The sequence below is a fragment of the Ochotona princeps genome, chromosome 7, assembly GCF_030435755.1.
Source record: "Ochotona princeps isolate mOchPri1 chromosome 7, mOchPri1.hap1, whole genome shotgun sequence".
In the NCBI taxonomy this organism is placed as follows: domain Eukaryota; kingdom Metazoa; phylum Chordata; class Mammalia; order Lagomorpha; family Ochotonidae; genus Ochotona; species Ochotona princeps.
In genome coordinates this window covers 13,413,966-13,434,765 of record NC_080838.1, presented here as the reverse complement: position 1 = coordinate 13,434,765, position 20,800 = coordinate 13,413,966, and the positions used below count along the sequence as shown (strand labels likewise).

The following is a 20,800-nucleotide window of genomic DNA, read 5'->3' as shown; positions in this document are numbered from 1 at the left end:
TAGATTTGAAGTCTGAAAGACAAGGAAAACCTTTCCACATTTTTGCTCTCTTATTATTCTACATCTACAGGGCTATTCACTTATCGGCCCACTCATGTTTTCTTCTTATTGTACTTTATCTCTTGTTGTCATGCGTAATACCTTGTAGCTAGTAAATCCTTCCTAAGCTGCCAAAAAAACCCGTGAAATGCTGGAGATGTAATATGAATGCGTTAGGCAAGATAGAAAATAGGCAAGATAAAGTGGATGAGCTTGCAAACGGAACACACAGAAGTGCTCTGTCAGTAGATCATCATCCATCCTTTAAGCCAAATTTGTGGAGATGGATGCACATTTAAATATACTCAGGTCACGCATGTTGCATGGATTCATTACCTATTCCAACATCATATAAAATATTTTTACTTCTACTTCTACCCATTTTAAATCTTGCATTCATTTCAAAAATATAAAATGGGCACTACAAATAAAGAGGAGCCTATTCTTCAAGATGGGGCTTGTGAGATTGTGTCACTAGATAATGACAATACCCAAGATGCAGCAGCGTTGAGGTTGCCTTCAGTGTGTCTACTATGGTTTTGCAGATTTCTGAAAAGATGTTTCTAGAGAAAGATGTACCCTGTAAGTAAAAAGAAAAAAGTTTCTTAGCATCATTTTCACTAATTCATTAAATTCGTTAAATTGTGAGTTAAATTATTTTGTTGCTTAAAAGACTTATTTTTGTCAGCAATAGCAAAGGAACGAACTAGTACAACATCAAATCTGGGAATTTGTCATCTTAACAGTCTCCAAAAGCAATTTAAACTGACGTTTTTGTATACTGAGGTAGGACAAAAACTTGTTTTGAGCAGTTAGTGATATTTAAAATTTCTACCTTCATACAATATGTAATTAAAATAATGGTAGGCCTGTTGCTTTATAAGTGGGAAAAGAAGATGAGAGTTTATATTTGAGATGATTTTTAAATTTTTTGCAGTCTTTTTAATTAAATGCTAATCAAAGTCTTACCTACATGATTTGCTAATGGTAGTTGCCAATGTTGTGAATAAAAATGGATAATTCAAAAAGGAAATTAACCAGTTGCATTATTTAAGAATTAAACATGCCTATTTTTTCAATTATAGTCATTTGTTACTTAGTATATAACATTTTTATCACAGATGGTTAAAGAAGTAAGTATTTAACATGTTGATTTGGGGGTACAAAATTCTGTCTTCACAATAGAAGTGAATGGCATTGGCTTTTTAAAATTGTATTCTAAATTTTCAGTTTTGTTTTGCTGTCCTATCAGATCAATTCTGATTTAATCAATGTAAAGGACTTTCTCACATGTCTTCTTTGTTCAAGAGACTGTATTTTGCAGCATATAGGAAGAAAATGCATGAGAACTTAGACTCCCCCACTCAAAGAACTTTATTTTTACTTTAAAATGGGAAACTTAACATTTAATCAAAAGGATATTATCTGAGATAATTAACACAGTGTGACAAAAAAGAGTTATTTCAGAACATTGTATATTGCAGATACTCAAACGATTGATCCAGAAAGTTCTGGAGTAGGTGAAATTCATCCTGATTTGGCTTCACTGTTGCAGATTTCTCAGAGATAAAGGCTGTGAAATCCAACAGCAAGTATCAATCTGGTAAATTCTTGGCAAAGGCTCCCTCTCTGGCTTGTATAGAGCCATCTTGCCCCTTTGCATCCTGAAGTGACAAAGAGAGAGGAAGTGCCAGCTCTCTTGTTACTCTTCGAAGGGCAGTCATTGCATCTGGGGTCCCACCGGTGATCCCGTCTGTACCTGATTCCTTCCCATTTCATTGCTAGGGATTAGGGCCTTCTTATATGAGCAGAAGAGAGGAGAACATGCCATTCAGTCCCTAATAGTTCCACAATTATTATGATATTTTGTAGAATGCAAGATTTTTCAGGAACATGTCTGCTGACCTAAAGTAGAAAAATCTCTTTTTCCATATTCTCCATCAATAACTACAGCTGGCAGTTTCTGTGGTTAAGGCATTGTGACCACAATACAAAAAGTTATCTAAGGTAATTTGGTAAAACTGGATGTCATCTTTTTTATCTAACATGTATCTTGATTTTCTCAAGGAAAAATAGACATTGGGTTAAGATAATAAAGTTGAAACAGTGGTTCCACATACCTTTTTAGATCTTTGCAAACTGTAGTGATGGTGTTTGGCTAGGAAGATTAGTGAAGTCTAAAGCATGGATTGCTACCTTTTTCCTAAAGTAAGAGGACCAGTTGAAAACCATCTATAGTGAGTGATGTGAAAGACACTAATCCTCTTCAAACTCTGGTCTTTTCAACTGGGGAAGAACAAAGCTGGTTCTCTCCTGAGGATAAATTTCAAGATGAAAGCTACCCCCAGAGTGTGAGTGCTTTATTTGCTTTATTACAGTTACACTTATAACCACAGAGCAAAATTAAATGAGTATTTGTGAAATTTCTGAACGTATTATTAGCATAAAGCAAGGAAATCTGTCGCTGTACTTCTGTGTCTGCCTGCTTAAAGTTTGGTTCAACAGGCTCAGTGTTAGTCGGTCAACAATGTTTCTTAGTTTATGAAATGAACAGGTACATTCTTTGTAAAGGGTAAGACTTTTAAATCTCAGGGAACCTGAAAATGCAGATAACATTGGTCACAGAGAACACAGTTGAAACCCAGCCCTCTTCTTTTTTGTCCAGCATGTTTCCAAATAACAAATTTTTACATACTATCGAGAAACAAGCTCAAACATTACTTCATTCTTCCTAATTACCATTCTAGAAGCACAAAATAAGAAGTTTAAAGCACGATATGTAATATACCTAAATTCAGAGCTATTGTTCAATGTATTCATTTGCCTTTTGTATCAATTTCAAGATTACTCAGGGATAGTGAAATATCTCTTCAACATGTATATGATACAATGTCAAGGAAACTATTCCTTAATAATTAACTGAAAGCAGTAATTTTTTTTATTAATTACATTGCATTATGTGACACAGTTCCATAGGCTCTGGGATTCCCCCAACCCTTCCCCCATGGTGGATTCCTTACCTTGTTGCAGTATTACAGTTCAAAATCAGTCAAGATTCTTTCTTTGCAAACCTATGTCAAGCATAAAGTCCAGCATCTTATTGTCCAGGTAAATTCAGCGGTTTCTTGGGGAGACCATCTCTGGTCTGAAGGCAGAGCTGGCAGAATATCATCCTGATCAATTAAAAGCCCCAGCACATCAACAACAATTTATAACATTATGGCATCAATTTACATGGTGTTGAGTAACCAATATGTTAAAAAAAAAATGCAGGTTCTTAACCACATCCTATGACTACTTCATTGACATTTCAGTTTTAGTTTATACAGAACCAGCTGCTATACACCTTAAAATGGCTATAGGGTACTATTCAGTTATCTTGTATCTATTTTCATTTTAGTATTTAGCAGTTTATAGTGTTGAAGCATAATTTTGCTGAACTTGGCAGATTTTAGGATAGTCTAAACTGGGTTATAACTCTAACAAGGCATATGTCAACAATTGAGGTACAGAACAGTTTTAGGAGGGATGTGCAGAGAAATCTTCAATACCACAGTGTGGAACAATTAATCTTTGTGTCTTACCTAGTAAGGTATATATGAATCCACACTGACCATTTCCTGTCTGGTTCTAAGCTTTCCTTGTTGTTCTCTATCTATTCTAATTTTTTTTTTTTGTTTGGAAAGCAGTAATTTTTAAAACATCCAGTTTCTTGGCAAATAGTCTTTGGATAGCACTGTTAGGAAAAATTTATTGCCATCTTTACTGTCAGGAAATCCCAGTGAGATCTATGTTGCATAGTTCCACAGGAGCAGATTTAATTTGCTCTTTCTACCTGGAATATGATTGTGTCATAAATGTGCAAGACTGCTCACAAACAAGTGAAATGTGTGTAAAATGTTATTGTTTTTTAAAACTGCAAAAGATGATTATGTATTGTCATCTTAAAATGCTGTAAATCAATCAAAATTCAGAATTTCACTCCTTAGTAAATTGAAGTTGAAAAAATAAATGCTGACATGACCAGGAAAAATTCAGTGAACAGCCAGACTAACAGCAGTTAATTATGGTGGGGGCAGGGAGGAGGGCTGAGTAGAGGCAGTTGTTCATTGACATTGGAGAAAGTCACTAAAATGAGTATTAGATGGTACAGCAGCTAAGGATCTAATTGCTATTCCTCTGCCTTAGGCTGTACAGATGGGAAGCAGTGAACTTTGAGCCATCATGGGAAATTTCCCCATTTCCCTACCGTCTTTTACTTAAAAGTGCTGAATATTGACTCTAAAACTAATGAGTGGTTAAGGCTGATCACTCTGGATCATGCGTACAGGATGAGGAAATTCATTAAGCCCTGCATTGGGCATAACTGTCCCAGTGCAGAAGAGGGATTCCACTCTGAAGTAAGACTGTACAACATCCTCTTCCTGGAAGCTTTGGAATGCACTAATTAAAATGCATTCATTTTCTCCTGGCTGTGGAACAGTACTTCCCAGGTGCAATAGGCATGTGAATCACCCAACAAAGTTGTTAAAGTACAGATTCAAATTCGGTCATTTTCCAGGAGGTCCACAGACCGGCATTTTCTTATAAACTACCTGTTGGTTCCATGCTTTTGGTTAGTGGGGGACCACATTAGGAGTCATGAACATTTAGATTTGGCAGTTTTTCCTAACTCATGAGAATGGGGTATGCAGGTAGTTATGATGACTTTTGCAAAGACTGTAGTTGTAAAGGGAACACTTGGCCATGCATCCCCAAGGGACTCTGGAGAACAGGGCAGTCCTTCCTTCATTCTTTCTCTTAAGGAGCCTGCTGTTTGAGAGATGCTATAGAATTATTACATTTTCTAAAGCCTCCAATGAGTGAGGATTTTATCAAAGGTGCATTACTAATGATTTGTGTATCTTATTTTATAATAAAACGTATTTAAAATCTAAAACAACAAAATCCTAAAAACAAAAAGTCAACAAAAACCCTAAAAACGACAAATTCAGACTGAGGACTGTTACCTTCCGTAAGAGACAGAGCCAGTTTCTGCAGTGCTCACTCTGCAGGGCAGGCCAGCTCAGACAGAATCCATCCCTGAGCTCCACACGGAGTCACGGTGGGATTCTCCTGTATTGATTTATTTTTTTATGTATTAAATTAAATAGCATTAAATTAAAACCATTCACAGTCCCCTTACTCAGAGACATTCACTGTTGGCCACAGCTATTCACAAAGAGTCATCACGTATGGTGTGTGTTATAAATTACTTATTCTTCTCAACTACTCCCTTCAGTTCAAGAAAATATTTAAACTTTTACACTACTTCACTAAGTCAGCCAGAGTAGGCTTCTAAACAATTTCTTAAATTTCTAAAAGCAATGCTTTCTACATTAAAGAATGTTGTGCAGTTTTCTGTACTAGCCCCTTGGTGTCTGATTATCATGTGTGAAGGGATTAAGAAATGTGTTTCTCTGATTTAAATGAAGTTTGAGGGCTATGGAGATAGCTGTCAGCAAATGGGCTCAGTATATTCTTTATTATAAGCTGATCCATCCTCTTGGGTATGTTTTCTATTTTGAAAACTAATTCTGACTTCATTTAGTACAATGAAAGATCCGGAATTTGGCTAAGTAATTATTTGAAAGAAAAACAAGTATATGTAAATTATTTTTATTAGACCTTACATTGAAATATTCACTTCTCCCATGCAATAAAAATAAGTATGAAATGTGCTAACCTGTCACAGATATATGCTCCAGATTTTTATTTAGAGTCCACTTAGGTATGTATATGTAGTACTTTTATATTACACGAAATGACCTGGCACAGCATGAAAATAATAATTTTGTCCAACTTAAAAAAATTCATTTCCTGTGAAGCATTCCTATTGTTTTCAGTAGAAGGACAATGCCACCAGAGTAAAGTGAAAGTGGAAGAGGAGAGCTGGAATCACCAAAAATCCAAGTCAGATTTTGCCACATATTGCTAGAAAATTAACTTAATAAGTTGGCTTCTTTATCATCTAGAGGAGAAAGTCAAACCTCCTTTTCACATGCTTATTTTGCCCTCTTAGCCTTTCGCTTTTTCACTATAGTTTTTGTTAGCTCAGAAATGCGTAGTTTATAATGAAGTATGCCTTAGAAGAATTTTCAAATATTTAAGAGAAATGTAGCAAGTGTTTTCAATTTTATATTTATGATTTAAAATTATAGCAATTAGATTTTAATGCTCTCTTTCCCCTGAATAGTCCATGTACTCCAAAGGCGATCACCCAGTCACATAGAAAATAAACATCCTTTGAAAATTGCATATGCTCATTAATTTCTTTAACTCAAACATACTTTTCTTAAGATTCATCCATGTGTTGCACACTTTCTTGGGTCCTGCTGAGAAAGAAGAAAGAGAAAATTTGTCCTTATAAGAGCTTATATTTCAGAAAGTATCTTGGAAAATTACATTGATACACATTCAACTTAATTTAATATGCACTGAGGACCTCTGTATTTTTCTAGCTCCCATAAATATAAGAAAATAAAATATTTCAGTGACTTAAATGTAATCTCTCGATAACATCCCTCAATTCTAAACTAATTGCTTCCTCATCTTTCTTCCGAGGATACGCTCATGTACCAGTTTGTAACAGATCTGTATACATGATGCTTTTGTGTGTGTATCTGTCTTTGCATGGGTGGTCTCCCCGAGGACCACCACCTCCTTTATCTTTTGTGCCACTGAAGGGTACCCTTTCCCAAGTAAACAAATAACTTGGAGTTTGAGTAGCTTTTGCCCACTGTAAACTTTCAACAAGAAAAGGAAGGAAGCATAGCCTGTGCCTTGGAGAAGCAAAGTTCTGGTAAAGTCTTATTCCTTCCAGGTTAAGGGATCCTTTACAAAATAACAGTTGAAAAGACAAGGTGAGGACTCACTTCACAGGCTAAGTAGGGAATGATAGTAATCAACTTCAGAAATGGGAAAAAAGACATAAGTTTTCTCAGGTGTTTAATGGGTAAAACTTAAGGGAATTAACAATGTGTATTTACTACAGACATACAGAAGCAGTAGCTAGAAAAACTCAAGCATGAAATTTCATTATACCCACAGATAAAAAGGTTAGGTGAAAAGCAATTTGGAATCCCCTGTGTAATCCTGAGATTTCATATCTTTGAATGTTGGGTGGAAAAATAATCCAAGGATCTAGGGAAGGGTCAGACGTGGTATCCTAAAGTACTGCCCTCCAACCTTGGGGCATTAGTCATCATGTGTTTCTTCCTTTTCCCCCAGGCACATGATCTGTTTGCCTATACTTTGCCTCAAACAGGCAACATCTTCTAGTTTAATTGAATTCACCTGATCTAAACTATGCCTCCTTTTAAAAGATCCCACGTAGAACTGGCATAAGTAACCTCGCATTGCCCAGTTTGTCACAGGTGATCTATGTTTCACATACTCTGAGTCTCAGGTCAGAAGAGTGGACGAGTGATTGTGTATGGAGGGTAGGGACACAGAACTCTACAGTTTCAAAACCAATGAAATTGGAACAGTTCCTGTTTACTGAATGCCATTTTGCTAACTTATCATGGCCTGGAACTCAGCAAAACTTCGCAGCTACTGAAAAACATATCTTGGGCTGTGAAAACAGCCACCACCGTCTCACAACAAAAATAAGAATTTTATATGAGAAACAAATAGAGCAGTCTTGCGATATGCAGCAATAAAAAGGTAAAGACACACACACACGAAAGAAGACGATAAAGACAGGGCCTTTAATATTCTTGGCAGAAACACTTGACATTTCCTCTGTCGTATCCCATCCCCCTTCCTCCCAGAAGGACTGCTCTGGGGAACACATGGAAGCTATTTGTTAATGTTTTCTGAATGAAAATATGTTCAGTCCATAGAATGCCTTAGGGACGAACCTTTCACAGAAATTTAGCATTTCCAGATTTAAATAAGAGGGAATTGATTTAAGGGAGTTTTCTGAATTGCCACATTAGTAGCAAAACCCATTGCTTTCAACAAAGATTCAGACTTCTACTGAAGAAAGAGGCAAATGAAGTCACCATGCATTGTTTGTTTTTTGGTTTTTAATCTACATGATTTTTTACAGTTTTTTTTTACAAAGCAAAGTGAATACTTTCAATCTCCAGATCATAGGGCCTTCATGTCTAACAGGAAAATAATCAAGGGAAAAAAATCAAGGAAAATCAGTATGATTTTTAAGACATTATGGAAACTTGCGCCCTGTGGTGTAGTCTAATGGCTAAAGTCCTTGCCTCAAACGCGCCAGGATCCCATATGGGCGCCGGTTCTAATCCCGGCAGCCCCACTTCTCATCTAGCTTCCTGCTTGTGGCCTGGGAAAGCAGTCGAGGATGGCCCAAAGCTTTGGGACCCTGCACCCATGTGGGAGACCCGGAAGAGGTTCCTGGCTCCTGGCTTCAGATTGGCGTAGCCCCGGCCGTTGTGGTCACTTGGGGAGTGAATCATCATATGGAAGATCTTCCTCTCTGTCTCTCCTTTCTGTGTATCTGACTTTGTAATAAAAATAAATAAATCTTTTTAAAAAAAGAAGACATTATGGAAACAAACTCTTATCCCTTACATTGCCCGTAGGGACATAACAAGATAACCTATCTGGAAAAAACTGAGTTCTCCGGGCATGATTCTTTGTTTATCTCAGAGAGCTCTATAATTTACCTCTCTAATGCTGATTTTGACCTATAATAATCACCTTCTTTGTCAAGGTACTTAGGGAGTCCAACTGCTTTGCCTTCCCAACCCTGGTGTCTTTGAGTGGTGATGAAAACATTTGTTTACATTCCTGAATTGTAAAAAGCCTTCTCACCATGTTGTGGCCAGGTAACAGTGACTAACGGGAAAATACCACTACACATTTTCTTTTTCCAAAGAGTAGGTAAGGAGCCCTTGGGACCAGGATTCCAGCCCAACCCAGCTGGAAAAACAAGAAGTTTATTTGAAAATCTGTGATGGTCGTAAACTCATTTGAAGTTATCTTGATTTCCTCTATAAATTACGGCCCTTGTAGAACACCTATACAAAATCTCTGACCTTTTACATTGCAGATAAGGTGTTTCTGTCTTCTACTATTAGTTTTAGTTCTCTCCATAACAGAGCAAAATAAAATTATCATAAATATACGTAAAATACCCAATACACACACATACAAGTTTACACCTTGACTGACTGTTTTTTTACAGCATAGATGATAACCTCTCCAGCCAAATCTATCTGCAGAAAATATTTCAAAAGAAATGCAAAATTAAAACAGGAATTGATTCCCAAGCTTTTCAGGCTGCAAGTATTCATTTGACAAGTGCCTTCAGTCCCTGTATGACATTAAGAAGGAATGGCATCGCCAGCACTAGAGGTGTAAAGTTTTGTAAATCTGAATAAGATAACACTTGAAAATATCTGTACCTCTTTCCTGCTTAAATTGCAGCTACTGGATGTGGACAATCTCAGTGTAATTCAAGATCCTTATATGTTCACTCTGGTTCAAAACTGGTTAGCTTGAAGGAGTTTGCTAGTCTTGTCAGTCTTAAATTTGAATTCACTTCCAAGAAAGGTCTCATTAAAAAGCAAGATATGCTTTATAAGCAACAAAATCGCTAGATAGGATTCCAGTATTGATATTCAAACAAAATAGATTTTCCACTGTTGTCTTTCCACACAGGCCCTTGATGCCCGAGGAATGCAGAGCCAAGGTGCTACCCGCGCAGCCACTCGCCTCCGAGTGCTCCCGGCTCTGTCGGAATGGCTACTGCACTCCCACGGGCAGGTGCTGCTGCAGCCCAGGCTGGGAAGGGGATTTCTGCAGAACCGGTGAGTGTCCTCTGTCCCTAGGAAAGTCTGGGGCAGGAGTGGTCCTCAAGTACTCATGAGCTCAACATTCACCATTTCTGCTAGAATGGTTTACTGTTGAAAAGTGTTTTCAATAATACTAATGTTCTCCTGTTTCTGAATTTCTAAACGAAATCTCTCCCATCTGCTTAAATGCAAGCTACTTACTCCTTAGTAAAACTCCATGCCTGAGTGTTTTCTTAAGTCACAAAGGGAAATAGAACAACGAGGGCATCTCTGGTGGGCTCTCAGGCCTGGGGTCTTGAGAGTTCACTGCAGTCACTGAGGGAGTTTTTGCAAGCCCTTCTCCAGACACCCCATAAATGCCCTCCCTGGTTGCTGCCTGCTTTCTTGCTTCATCATGCTAAAAATGGGAGTTTTCAATGGATGCTATTAAATGCAAGGGGGAAATGCAATTATTTGAGGGCAAATTATGAGATTTTAAAATTCTTCGCCACTCCCTTGTTAACCATCAGCTAGGTGTGCAACTGCTGAGACAGAGCAAAGCAGAATTACTCTGGGCTTGTTCTAGCCTGTCGCATGAGATTTACTCAGTTTTGTGTAGTGATGTTTCAGTTTTATTTGGTACGAAGGAAGAAACCTGGGTAAGTTTAGAGATGGAAGGTTTAAAGTGTTTATGTTGAAAATGCGCATTCACCTTACTTCAAAAAGGTTTTGATCTCTACCACTTCCAATATTAAAGTAACTTGTGTCGATGAAAACTAAAGTCCCAAATTAATATTATTTGTAATTCATAATTACTGTTAGTTTTTATTCTAAAGATGGTTTCTGAAAATTATACCTTGCTTATTTTATATGTGACCTAACAAAATTAATCAATATCTACAGTTATGTGGATGTGCTATATATTTTATTTCTTTTGTACTCTACATTTGAAATTGCTTAAGCACTAAAGTCATTATGCAGTTAAATAATTACATAGCTAATTGCTTGTCATTGCATACCTAGGAACAGGCTATCAAAATTGAAACACAACAGAAATTAAGCACATTATTGAAAGTTAATCCTTACGTTTTATTGACCCATTTTATCTCCTTTCTATTAACTTAGTGAAAAATGACAATGAATGTTAAATGTGATAGTATTCAGATTCCTGATACCTGTCAGCCCTCTGCTTTCTTCCATGAACAGTCATATCAATCATTCTGCTATATTCTATTTTGTATTTTACCTAACCTCTTGCTTGACCTTAAGTGGTCAGTTAGCAAATATTTGACGAGTAACTTCTAGTGGCAGCCATGTTTCAACTGAGGATGGGCAAGTCATTTTGTATACAGTAGGCTTGAAATTATGTGACATAAGTGAAAGTGTACACTTTGAGTTAATGTAAAGATTCACTCAAGTAAATTTTTTTTACTTCCCCTCAAATTTAACTAGTTTTAATATACAAAATAAGTCCAAATCATTTTATATGGAAGTAATCTATTTGGGATATTTGAAACCTAAGAGCGTCATTGATATATCCATGTAGCCGACTCATCTTCCACAAACTTAAAAGAGAATTTGTCTTCTTCCTATGCGTTCTTTTGCACATCAGCCACAGCACCCTGGGTTTGGACTCAGGTGTTTGGAGAGGTGAAAGTGACCCTGTGCTATCAATGTGAAAGGAAAGGGATTCAAGGGATTTGATTCTGTCCACAGTGACAGCACTTCCCAGATTCATCAGTAAATAGCAGTTAATTCATATACTCAGTTTCATGTCTGCCTTTCGTTTTAGCAGTAAGTTTTTGTAATCCCCATTTATAGTGTAGTGGTAAAAATTATTTCATGTAATTGTCTCATTTAATTGGGAAGAGGATTTGCTAGAACATCCTTCCTTGGCCAATTTTACCAACCCCAGGAATGGCCTGAGACTCTAATCAGAGGGAAGCATTGGAAGAAAGGGAAGGAGGAATCCAAGGGAGTCCCTCTGGTGGATTTTCCATCCAACTCACACCAAGGAGTGACCACTCCTTTATGCTGCATTGGAGATGCGAGGGCCAGTGCAGGTCTCTCTCAAGCTGGGGCCCAGCTCCCCTAAGTTCTAACTTGGAAGAAGGAAAACAGGTCCTGGAAAGCCCTCTGGATGTACCCCCGTAGAACAGAGATTTGAAAGGATTGCTTTTCTAAAAACATCTCTAGTTTCTTGAGTTCTATCTGCCAAAGGATTCGGATCTGAGAGCCTTCTTTCCTGTTTGTGGATGTACTGTTCCCATCTTCTTCCTTCTTTCCCTCCATTTCCTCTGTATTTGTCTTCTCATGGATGCTTGATTCTGACATAGAGAATGACAGTGCAATGTTCTTGCTGTTTTTCTTCTCCCAGCAAAATGCGAGCCACCGTGTCGTCATGGAGGCGTCTGTGTTAGACCCAACAAGTGCCTCTGTAAAAAAGGCTATCTTGGTCCTCAGTGTGAGCAAGTGGACAGAAACATCCGCAGAGGGACCAGGGCAGGTATTCTTGATCAGATCATTGACATGACATCTTATTTGCTGGACCTAACAAGTTACATTGTATAGTTTCTGGGACTGTGTGAAAACTCCTTTCCACTGGGCATTTATTTTTATCCTGTCATTAAAAAGAAAGACTGTTATCCTGCTACACACTCCTGTGATTTCATTTTCTTTTATTTAAAAAAAAATTCCAGAAATGTGCATATCCTCTGTGTGTATGTTGGCACATTTGCTCACATATGCACAGACATACACACTCACAATCCCCATACGCATGGTTGCATAACAGATGGATTTAAAAAAAAACGCATACTTCCTTGTTTGGAGTAATTTACACAGAAATTCCATTGTAAATTGATAACAGAATTTTTATGTCACCAGAAGAGACTATTTGACTTCACAGGAATTTTCTGTTTGTAATAACTAAAGTCAACTTTAATAGAATTTTGAAACATGACTGTGCAATCTGATGGATCTAATAAAAAGGCAATATTTTTATATTAAAGGACTTAAATATGAGAGAATTTTTCAGAACTCCCTGATGAATATCTAAATGGGCAACTTGATATAAAATTATAATCTTCATTTTTACCAATGTATTCAATTACACCATGTTATGCACTTACCTTTTTTATTGGCAGAGAAATCTGGTTTCTCCAGCTTGATCTCAAGATTGTTTTCAAATGTTTTATAATTAAATAATAACAGCATATTTTAAAATCAATCTTCCTAAAAGGTCTGCTCTTACTGTATACTGTACTTAACATTAGGCACTGGGTTTGTGTTACATATTTATATATTTTTTATTTTATTTTTATAATGTAGACATCACCTAGATGAAACACCTTTACCCTGTCCTGTAACATACTAAAGTTACATTTTCCACCATCTAATTTGGAAAGAAGGGAAGTGAGAAAGCAAATAGTCTTTAACGTTATGTAGATCTAACCTAACAATGCATCCTTTCACCAAATATAATCATTAATGATGAATGAAAAAGCAAAACAGCTAATCTTTATAAAGTGCCAGCAGTAAATATTTGTAAAGTACTTTACCATAGCAAGACTGTCAGAGTATATGTGATTAGCATGCTGTCTGTTTCACACACTGAATCAAACCTCACTAGAGAAGAGTTCACTGGTTTTGAACCAGGTCTTAGTGATATAAGCTGCCACTTATACAAATGTTTAACATAATAATTCTTGCCAAATATCACTTCCAAGGTACGGGTTCCTTCAGAACTCAATGAAAATACTCCCTGGTTAATGCATCAATACATTTTCTGTGACTTCTCTGTTCAGGCTGTTAACGAAGTGACATATTCTAGCTAACACTGAAAAAAAAAGTCTGGTAGATTTTTTTTTCCTTAATAGTTTTCTAGGCCAGCCCTCCATATTTGGATTTTAACAAAAGTATAAGGCCTCTTTGCACTACCGAGGAAACACATCTACTCTTGACAAGTGCACACCCATTGCAGTTGTCCCCTTCTGTAAACATCCATCCCTCTAGGATCTAAATTGTAGAGTAGTATGGATTATGCAGCACCAGCTGACTTTCCAAATCTGCTCCTTACCTTTAGGCATATGAGCCTCAATTAAACAACAGTCTTGTAGCTAGTATTTCTCTAGGAGAGATTTGTGATTAAAGCACAGTGAGCATTTATATAGAAACCACAATGTAGAAAGAGTGGTTAAGTGCACCGCTCTTGTCTTCCATATATGATTACTTAAGTTTCAAGTGACCTCATGCCAAATGGAAATGGGTTGAGAAATCTTGGTTCAGTGCTTAGTGAACAATAGCCTGCATTAAAAAGTGCATGCATAATTTTGCACGATTTAGATTCAATTGACAGTCTATTCAAAGAAGTCTCAGGATTAAATGAGCATGGAGACCAAATTGCCCTCTTACCCCAGAAAAGGGGTGGTCCTTTCTAGTCACACTAACACTTCATTGGCCCAACAGTGTGACAAATCTTGCAATGAACCATGCAGTAGCCTGCATCTAGGTTAATAGCAATCTTTTGTTTCTGGTGCTTTCTCTTCGTAGCCCTTTTACTGAATTCCATCACAGAAAGTTATACAATTAAAAAAAAATGTCCTGACAACCATTTTTGTAAATGAACCTTAGCATCTAATTGTCCCTTATTCAACGTGGGTGACATTAACAAAATGTGAACTTCTGGTGAGGGAGCCAGCTATCCAAATCTGTCAAACTGCAGTTTTATTATACATTCCCTCATTCATAGTTTGGCTAAAAACAATACAGATACTGATGTATATTCAGCAAAATCTGAAAAATCAAGTGTTTCTTCTTATGTCTCTCATCCTTCCATCTTTTCCCCTGAGGTAAAAATATCTTGTTTCCAGTAGTTCTACTATTTAAAAATATATACATATATACTAAGTAGACCAGATTGTTTTATACAGCCTTTTCCCAAGTGAAAGAGTTTCAAGCTGAGTTAGGAAAACGTACATACCCCAGGTGTCATTGCCTCACCGAGTATGAGTCATTAGAACAAAAGATCAAATTCCTTGAAAAAAAGAAGATAGCATAATACATGGACATTAAACTCAAGCAACAAAAGTAGAGTCATGGAGTCATCTCTTTCTGCCCTTGGGAGAAGAGTAGGTAGTGATGGCTAATTGATGGCTATGTATTTTAAACAAAGTGGTCAATTGAAAAAAGTCTCTTTGATCTTTCTTTCAAGTTGATGTTTTTTAAAAAATGTGTGACTGGGAAATTATCTGCAGTGATTCATGATGAGAGGCAGGTAAGAACTGATTAAAAAGTAAGAGCTAGGAAAGTTAGCTTGATCACATGAAAGGCAACATCTATGCCATTCATAAAGCAACCGAGGAAAACATCTCTGATACAAAGGCTGATATGTAGGAGATGGAAAAAATAAAGAAATAAAAAAGTATAAATTCTTATATTATCCTCCCCAACCATTCTAGAGTTTAGGTCTTGGGTGTCAATTAAACACGAAATGATGCCAGTGTACCTGAATGATCGGAAGCCATGTTTCAACCATCAGTTTCAGCCACTGTCATGTTCATCCACAGAACTTGTTTTCTTGACAGTTACTATAGCATTGAGAATAAAACTGAGTTGGTAGATCCCTGATGTTAAAAGGAGTAAAGATTTATATTTCAGCTTAGCCTTTGTAAAATATGTCTGCAGAAAATATTTTGAATTAGACCGTTTCAATTATGTGTTTAATAGTTATGTGTATGAAAATATTTGTGCAGTTGTAGCTATCTGATTAGCAAATTCATTTCTAAGCATAGAAAGTTAGACTGTTACCTGTAATAACTATGGTTTCTCTCTACTCCACTGCACGTACTGTTTGTTACCTGTCGTCTCTGCCCTTTTGCTACTCTGCTTTTTTACTTTGGCCTTTTTCCTTTTTGCACTCCTCCATGAAAAAAAAATTTTTTTATTAGATAAGCATGTCCTCAGTATACTCATAATGAAAGCAGTCTGGAATAGAATTCTAATGGTTTTACTTTATTGGTTTCTGTTGATTTTTCCTGGTGCAACTTTTGCTCACATTTGATACCAACAAGAACATGAAATAAACATTAAGTAACACAATCTCCAAAAGTGACTTCCCATCCAGATACTCCTATTCAGCTCTTCTATTACAGCTATAGGAAAGGTGGGGAAAATGGCTCCACTGAAGAGTTTTACAATCAGAACTATTAGTAGCTATTCCCTATCCAAGCAACAGTCATTTCTATGGAGTCTATTTTATAGAAGATTACTGCATATCCAAGTGTAACTTTTTAATCTCCTTTCCCTTTCTTTTGGGATGAAATTTGAATTCACAAAGAACTCCAACTAAACTCACATGCCCAGGAAATATACCTATCTCTATTATTTTTCCTGGGAAGTTGGTGGAGCTATTACTGACATTGCTGAGAATATCATCAGACAGATTCTTTTTGGAAATTTTAAAGAGAAAAAACACTTTATATCTTAAGTTCAATTCTCTTAATTACCCTATTTGGTCATAATTCCAGTAGTTCATATGATACTAAAAAGTTTTTTTTAAAAAAAAAACCATTTTGATATTAAAAACGTGACCAGGAAGCCTGACAAACAGTGATCCTAGCTAACTTCAACCTTCTTCCTCTTAACTATCTCTTTGGAATAAATTTGGGAAACTTCCTTAAGGGAAAGTAAAATGTGTTTGTGTGAGTATGATAAAGTATTGTTGAGCTGTTTTCTTAATTAATAGTGATGGTTGCCCAAGCTGCAATGAAGTTTGTGCATTTATTATTAGCACTCTTTTTAAATTCCTCAGGAGTTATGAACCCAGGACATGTCCATCATATCTAACCTGCTCTCTCATAGCTTTTATAATGGCTATATAGGTGTAATTAGAAAAAAATAAAACATTGCAACATGAAACCTTAGGCCTAAAATGTTACATTACTAAAGCCAATGACTTTAAAAATAGTATCCACTCCACATTGATTATAAAGTTACTTCTCTTATGCATATCCCAAAGTTGGAGACCATTTTTCATTCACTGATTTTTGCTTTTGTTTTAATATGTAAATTACGTATACTTACATCCTTAGTAGATATTTGCACAAATGCAAGTTAACATGAGTTAACTTGGAAATCATTTTTGAAGTAAAAAGTAAACCATCTTTTAGGACATAAGATAGGAAAAACTCAACATTAACAGTGGTAGAAAATTCCTGGTAACCGAATATACAGTATGTTTTATACTTCTGGGTTGGCAGTAATTCCTGTACAGTAATTCCCTTTGCACTGAAACACTATTCTGTGACTCCCATTCATACGAACAAGATGCGATCCTACATGATATAATCTGTTACCAAATTAATGTAGTAATTTCCTTTTCCTCGTATTCTCAACCCTCAGACATGATCTTCCTATAGTAAATTAAGATTTTGGACACTGTATAACCCCTTTCATAATTCTGTTGTTGAGAAACCAAATTGGCAATCTTATGACATAGCTATTTTCCATGTCTCATTATGTTCACAGGGTATGTTTGGACATGCATTTCACCAAGAACCATGTAGTAACAAGATAAATGCTAACTGAGACAACTGAGGTACTATGGAATTTTTGGAACTTGGTTGCCTGGGACACGCTACAGTAGACTATTTATTAAAAAATAAGTCCATTTAATCAAAGTGAAAAAATTATCGCATCATTATAATTAATAAGCATAAAATAATACTAAAACGAAAACCCTGTGAGTTTCTTCACTTTCTCTGTGATTGATTTTGTCCAGTTTAAAAGAATGGTAATCTCTTAAGTTTTCCTAGCATTTTAATTTTCTTAGGTTTTTATTTTCCTTTAGGTTGTTCACAATTAGGGAAGTTTGTCCATAGCCTTCCTCAGAGAAGATGCCAGAATCAATCTATACTTGGATTCCTGTATATAAGAGGAAGAGGGCTATAGGGACAATTAGTGAAATCAGGTACAGGTTGTGGTAACACGGTTAATGTTTGTACTACCTGAATTTTCTATACTTGTTCTGAAGAGCAACAAGCAAAGTCATTGGCTCAGACGATCCCTCTGGGTCTGAACTAGTTTGCTTTATTTAATCAAATTATTATAATATGAAGATTTCTGTGAATGCTATTATACTATTCAGCCATACACCCATTTATTAACTCAACAAGTATTTATGGAAGTGCCTAGCGGGATTATCTACTGTCGAACAGGCAAGGACGTTTACAGGGAGGTAGTGAGGCAGGTGGGTATGATGAACGTGTTGGAAGTAAAGGACAGTAGTCACATCCACCCAGCTCCAATTCAGAGCAACATCAGAATCCAGCAGCAATAGTACAGATGGCCTAAACTCCACCTGTGTGTTTCTGTATGCGTGCACACACCCATGTATATATATTTATCTATCTGTACAAACACTACATATGTATACACACTATCTATGTAATATATAATATATGTATAATGCATATAAATTCTAACAAGTGTATTTGTGTTATCTTTAAAATAGAACAATTGTATCTTGAAGTGGTAAATGCAGAGAATTGGTTTTATTGTTGATCTGTGGATTTAATGATTTTTAGGTGAAAAGGATGTTTAAGTGTATAATTTCCTTTCTTAATTTAATATATTTATGTAAATGCATGCCTGAAATTTGGTTAGACTGGCTGTGTTTTGTGTCTTTTAACGTGATCAAATGTATTAAACTTTATCTTATGACTTACACATGTGCTATTTCAGAATTCTTTTTTAAAATTTAAAAAAGAAATTTACCGGGCTCGGCAGCGTGGCCTAGTGGCTAAGGTCCTCGCCTTGATCCCATATGGCCGCTGGTTCTAATCCCAGCAGCTCCACTTCCTCTCTATCTCTCCTCCTCTCAGTATATCTGACTTTGTAATAAAAATAAAATAAATCTTAAAAAAAAAAAAGAAATTTACCCAAATATTGAGGCTTATTATAAAAAACACTAATTTTATTGTGCTAAACTCAAAGAGCTTTACATTTTCTTGTCTCTTCTCATTTCTCTTGTTCTCATTTGAAATATACCCACTCCCCCAAAGGGCAGTTTCATTGTATAGATAGATATATCAAACAGCCATGAAGGCATTACAGAGATTTAAATTTATCTTTAGCCTGATTTTTACAAAAAAGTAAAAATTAGTATGTGAAAAAATGTAGGAAAGTTGCTAAAAATCACTCAGTGCCCAAATTAAAGTGGTGAATGGAGGAAGGGATTTGAACAAAAAAGAAGATTCTTCTAAACTTTACTGACTTTGCCATTTTGCTTCTAGCCTACCCTGTCAAGAATGTTTGTGTAAGGTCTGACCTGAACACGAATTTAAGATCTTTAAGTTTCTTTAAAAAAGCACAATGTTCTCATTTGAGTCCCCTTTCTTCCTGGGTGAATACAATCTCTTCCATTCATAGAAAAGTCTCAAAGGGATTGTGTTACAAGGTGCTTATTTCCAAGGTGTCTCTGAAATCAGGTGCCTTCCTGGAAGTTCAACATTCCCAAAAGGGACCCGAGGAAAGGCACAGTGGTGGATACGGCAGCGACCCTCTGGCACTGCCCCTCCAGCTCTGAAAATGTGTCCCGTAGCTTAACTGTGAGCACCTTTTTTTTTTTCTCCTCTGTGTTGCACATTTTGAATCCCAGATAGATCCAGGAAAGTTTCTACATGCTTGAATAAAATCATAACAGGTACACACAGTCTAGAAGGGAAGTGGTTTCTGACTGTTGCTAATCTTTGGCTTCTCAGCTCTGCTACTGCCAGTGCAATCAATTCTCAACTTTAAATTCCCTCCATGATAAACACTGGAAGTGGTTTCCACATGCCTTTTTGGATTCTGAATAATCCATATATTAATGGGAGTGACTTGGCAGTTTTGCAAAGGAACTAAAAAGGCACTTGCTGCTATCTATAGAACACCTTAAGAAACCATTCCCTTGGATCCCAATAACAGTACAATAAAATGAAGTTAGAGGGACCCTGTCTCCAAGCCTGACACATGACCTTCACATTTCTCAGGGAGCTTCCCAGAAAAGGGTCATTATTTCTAATATTATTGAGATTTTCCCTAGTTCATTTTTGACCAGTTGTAAGTTTTAGCTGTAGATTTCCCCTGTGAAAGTGATAGACATTTCTATGAACTTGTTCCTTCACACTCACTTTAAAAAAATGACAGTTATCAGCTGTATGTAAAGGAGGTGCTATTTAAAATGCCAGCCGCATTTAATATCTCATCTTTGGAATTCCAAAGAGATCTCATGTAAGATTAAATCTTACTACTACTCAAAGACATAGGAGGAGGAAAGGAAGGAAAATAATTCATTTTCATAATTTGATGTGTATTTGATTCCTATACAGTATTTTCTAGAATTGAAATAAACACAAGAATTTAAAAGGAGAAAGGGATGGGAGATGGGGAAAGAAGGGAGTGCTACGGATAGCTCCTCACTGCAAAATTCATTCTTCTTGGAACCATGCCAGCATCAGAAACAACTTGAGTTCACTCTTGTAATTTAATAAGATGTTGTCAGATCCCTTTGACATATTTATAGCCTTATAATTAAAGCTCCTTGATGCAAAATCCATGTGCTTCATGTAAAGCAATTTAGCTTATCATACACACACTGTTCTATAATCTACAGCTACCAAAAGCCATGCATGCCAGTTGTCCTGGCTGTAACTATGGGCTTGAACTGAAATGTGAACTTTGGGCCTGTGTCTCCAACTAATTAGCCAAGTGCTAGTGGGTATGTCTCTGCCTGTACTGGGACATAACTTCCTTTTGTATAAAATGAGGTAGTTGGGATCCTTCCTGCTCTAAAAGCGATTGCTACTAGGTATGACTAACTGTACCATGTAAATTGTTGATTTATAATGCAAATCTAGGGGCTGATATTTGGCAACTCTGAATTCACAGCAAAGTTGAGCAAAAGATACATGAATCCTGCATCAGCA

The 20,800-nt window shown here is 36.5% G+C and overlaps 1 protein-coding gene across 2 annotated transcripts in view; it reads left to right on the top strand.

Annotated features, from left to right (window-relative positions):
- HHIP (hedgehog interacting protein) overlaps positions 1 to 18,552 on the top strand; it is a 96,428-nt gene extending 77,876 nt beyond the window's left edge. The window contains exons 12-14 of one of the 2 annotated variants that reach the window (XM_058666805.1): positions 9,721 to 9,869; positions 12,211 to 12,339; positions 17,361 to 18,552. In XM_058666805.1, the coding sequence (XP_058522788.1) occupies positions 9,721 to 9,869; positions 12,211 to 12,339; positions 17,361 to 17,398 (316 nt within the window). In that variant the 3' untranslated portion in view covers positions 17,399 to 18,552. Of the gene's footprint in view, positions 1 to 9,720; positions 9,870 to 12,210; positions 12,489 to 17,360 lie in introns of those variants that run through there. The other variant, XM_004588138.4, reaches the window with a different exon arrangement.
- The last annotated feature ends 2,248 nt before the right edge of the window (positions 18,553 to 20,800 follow it).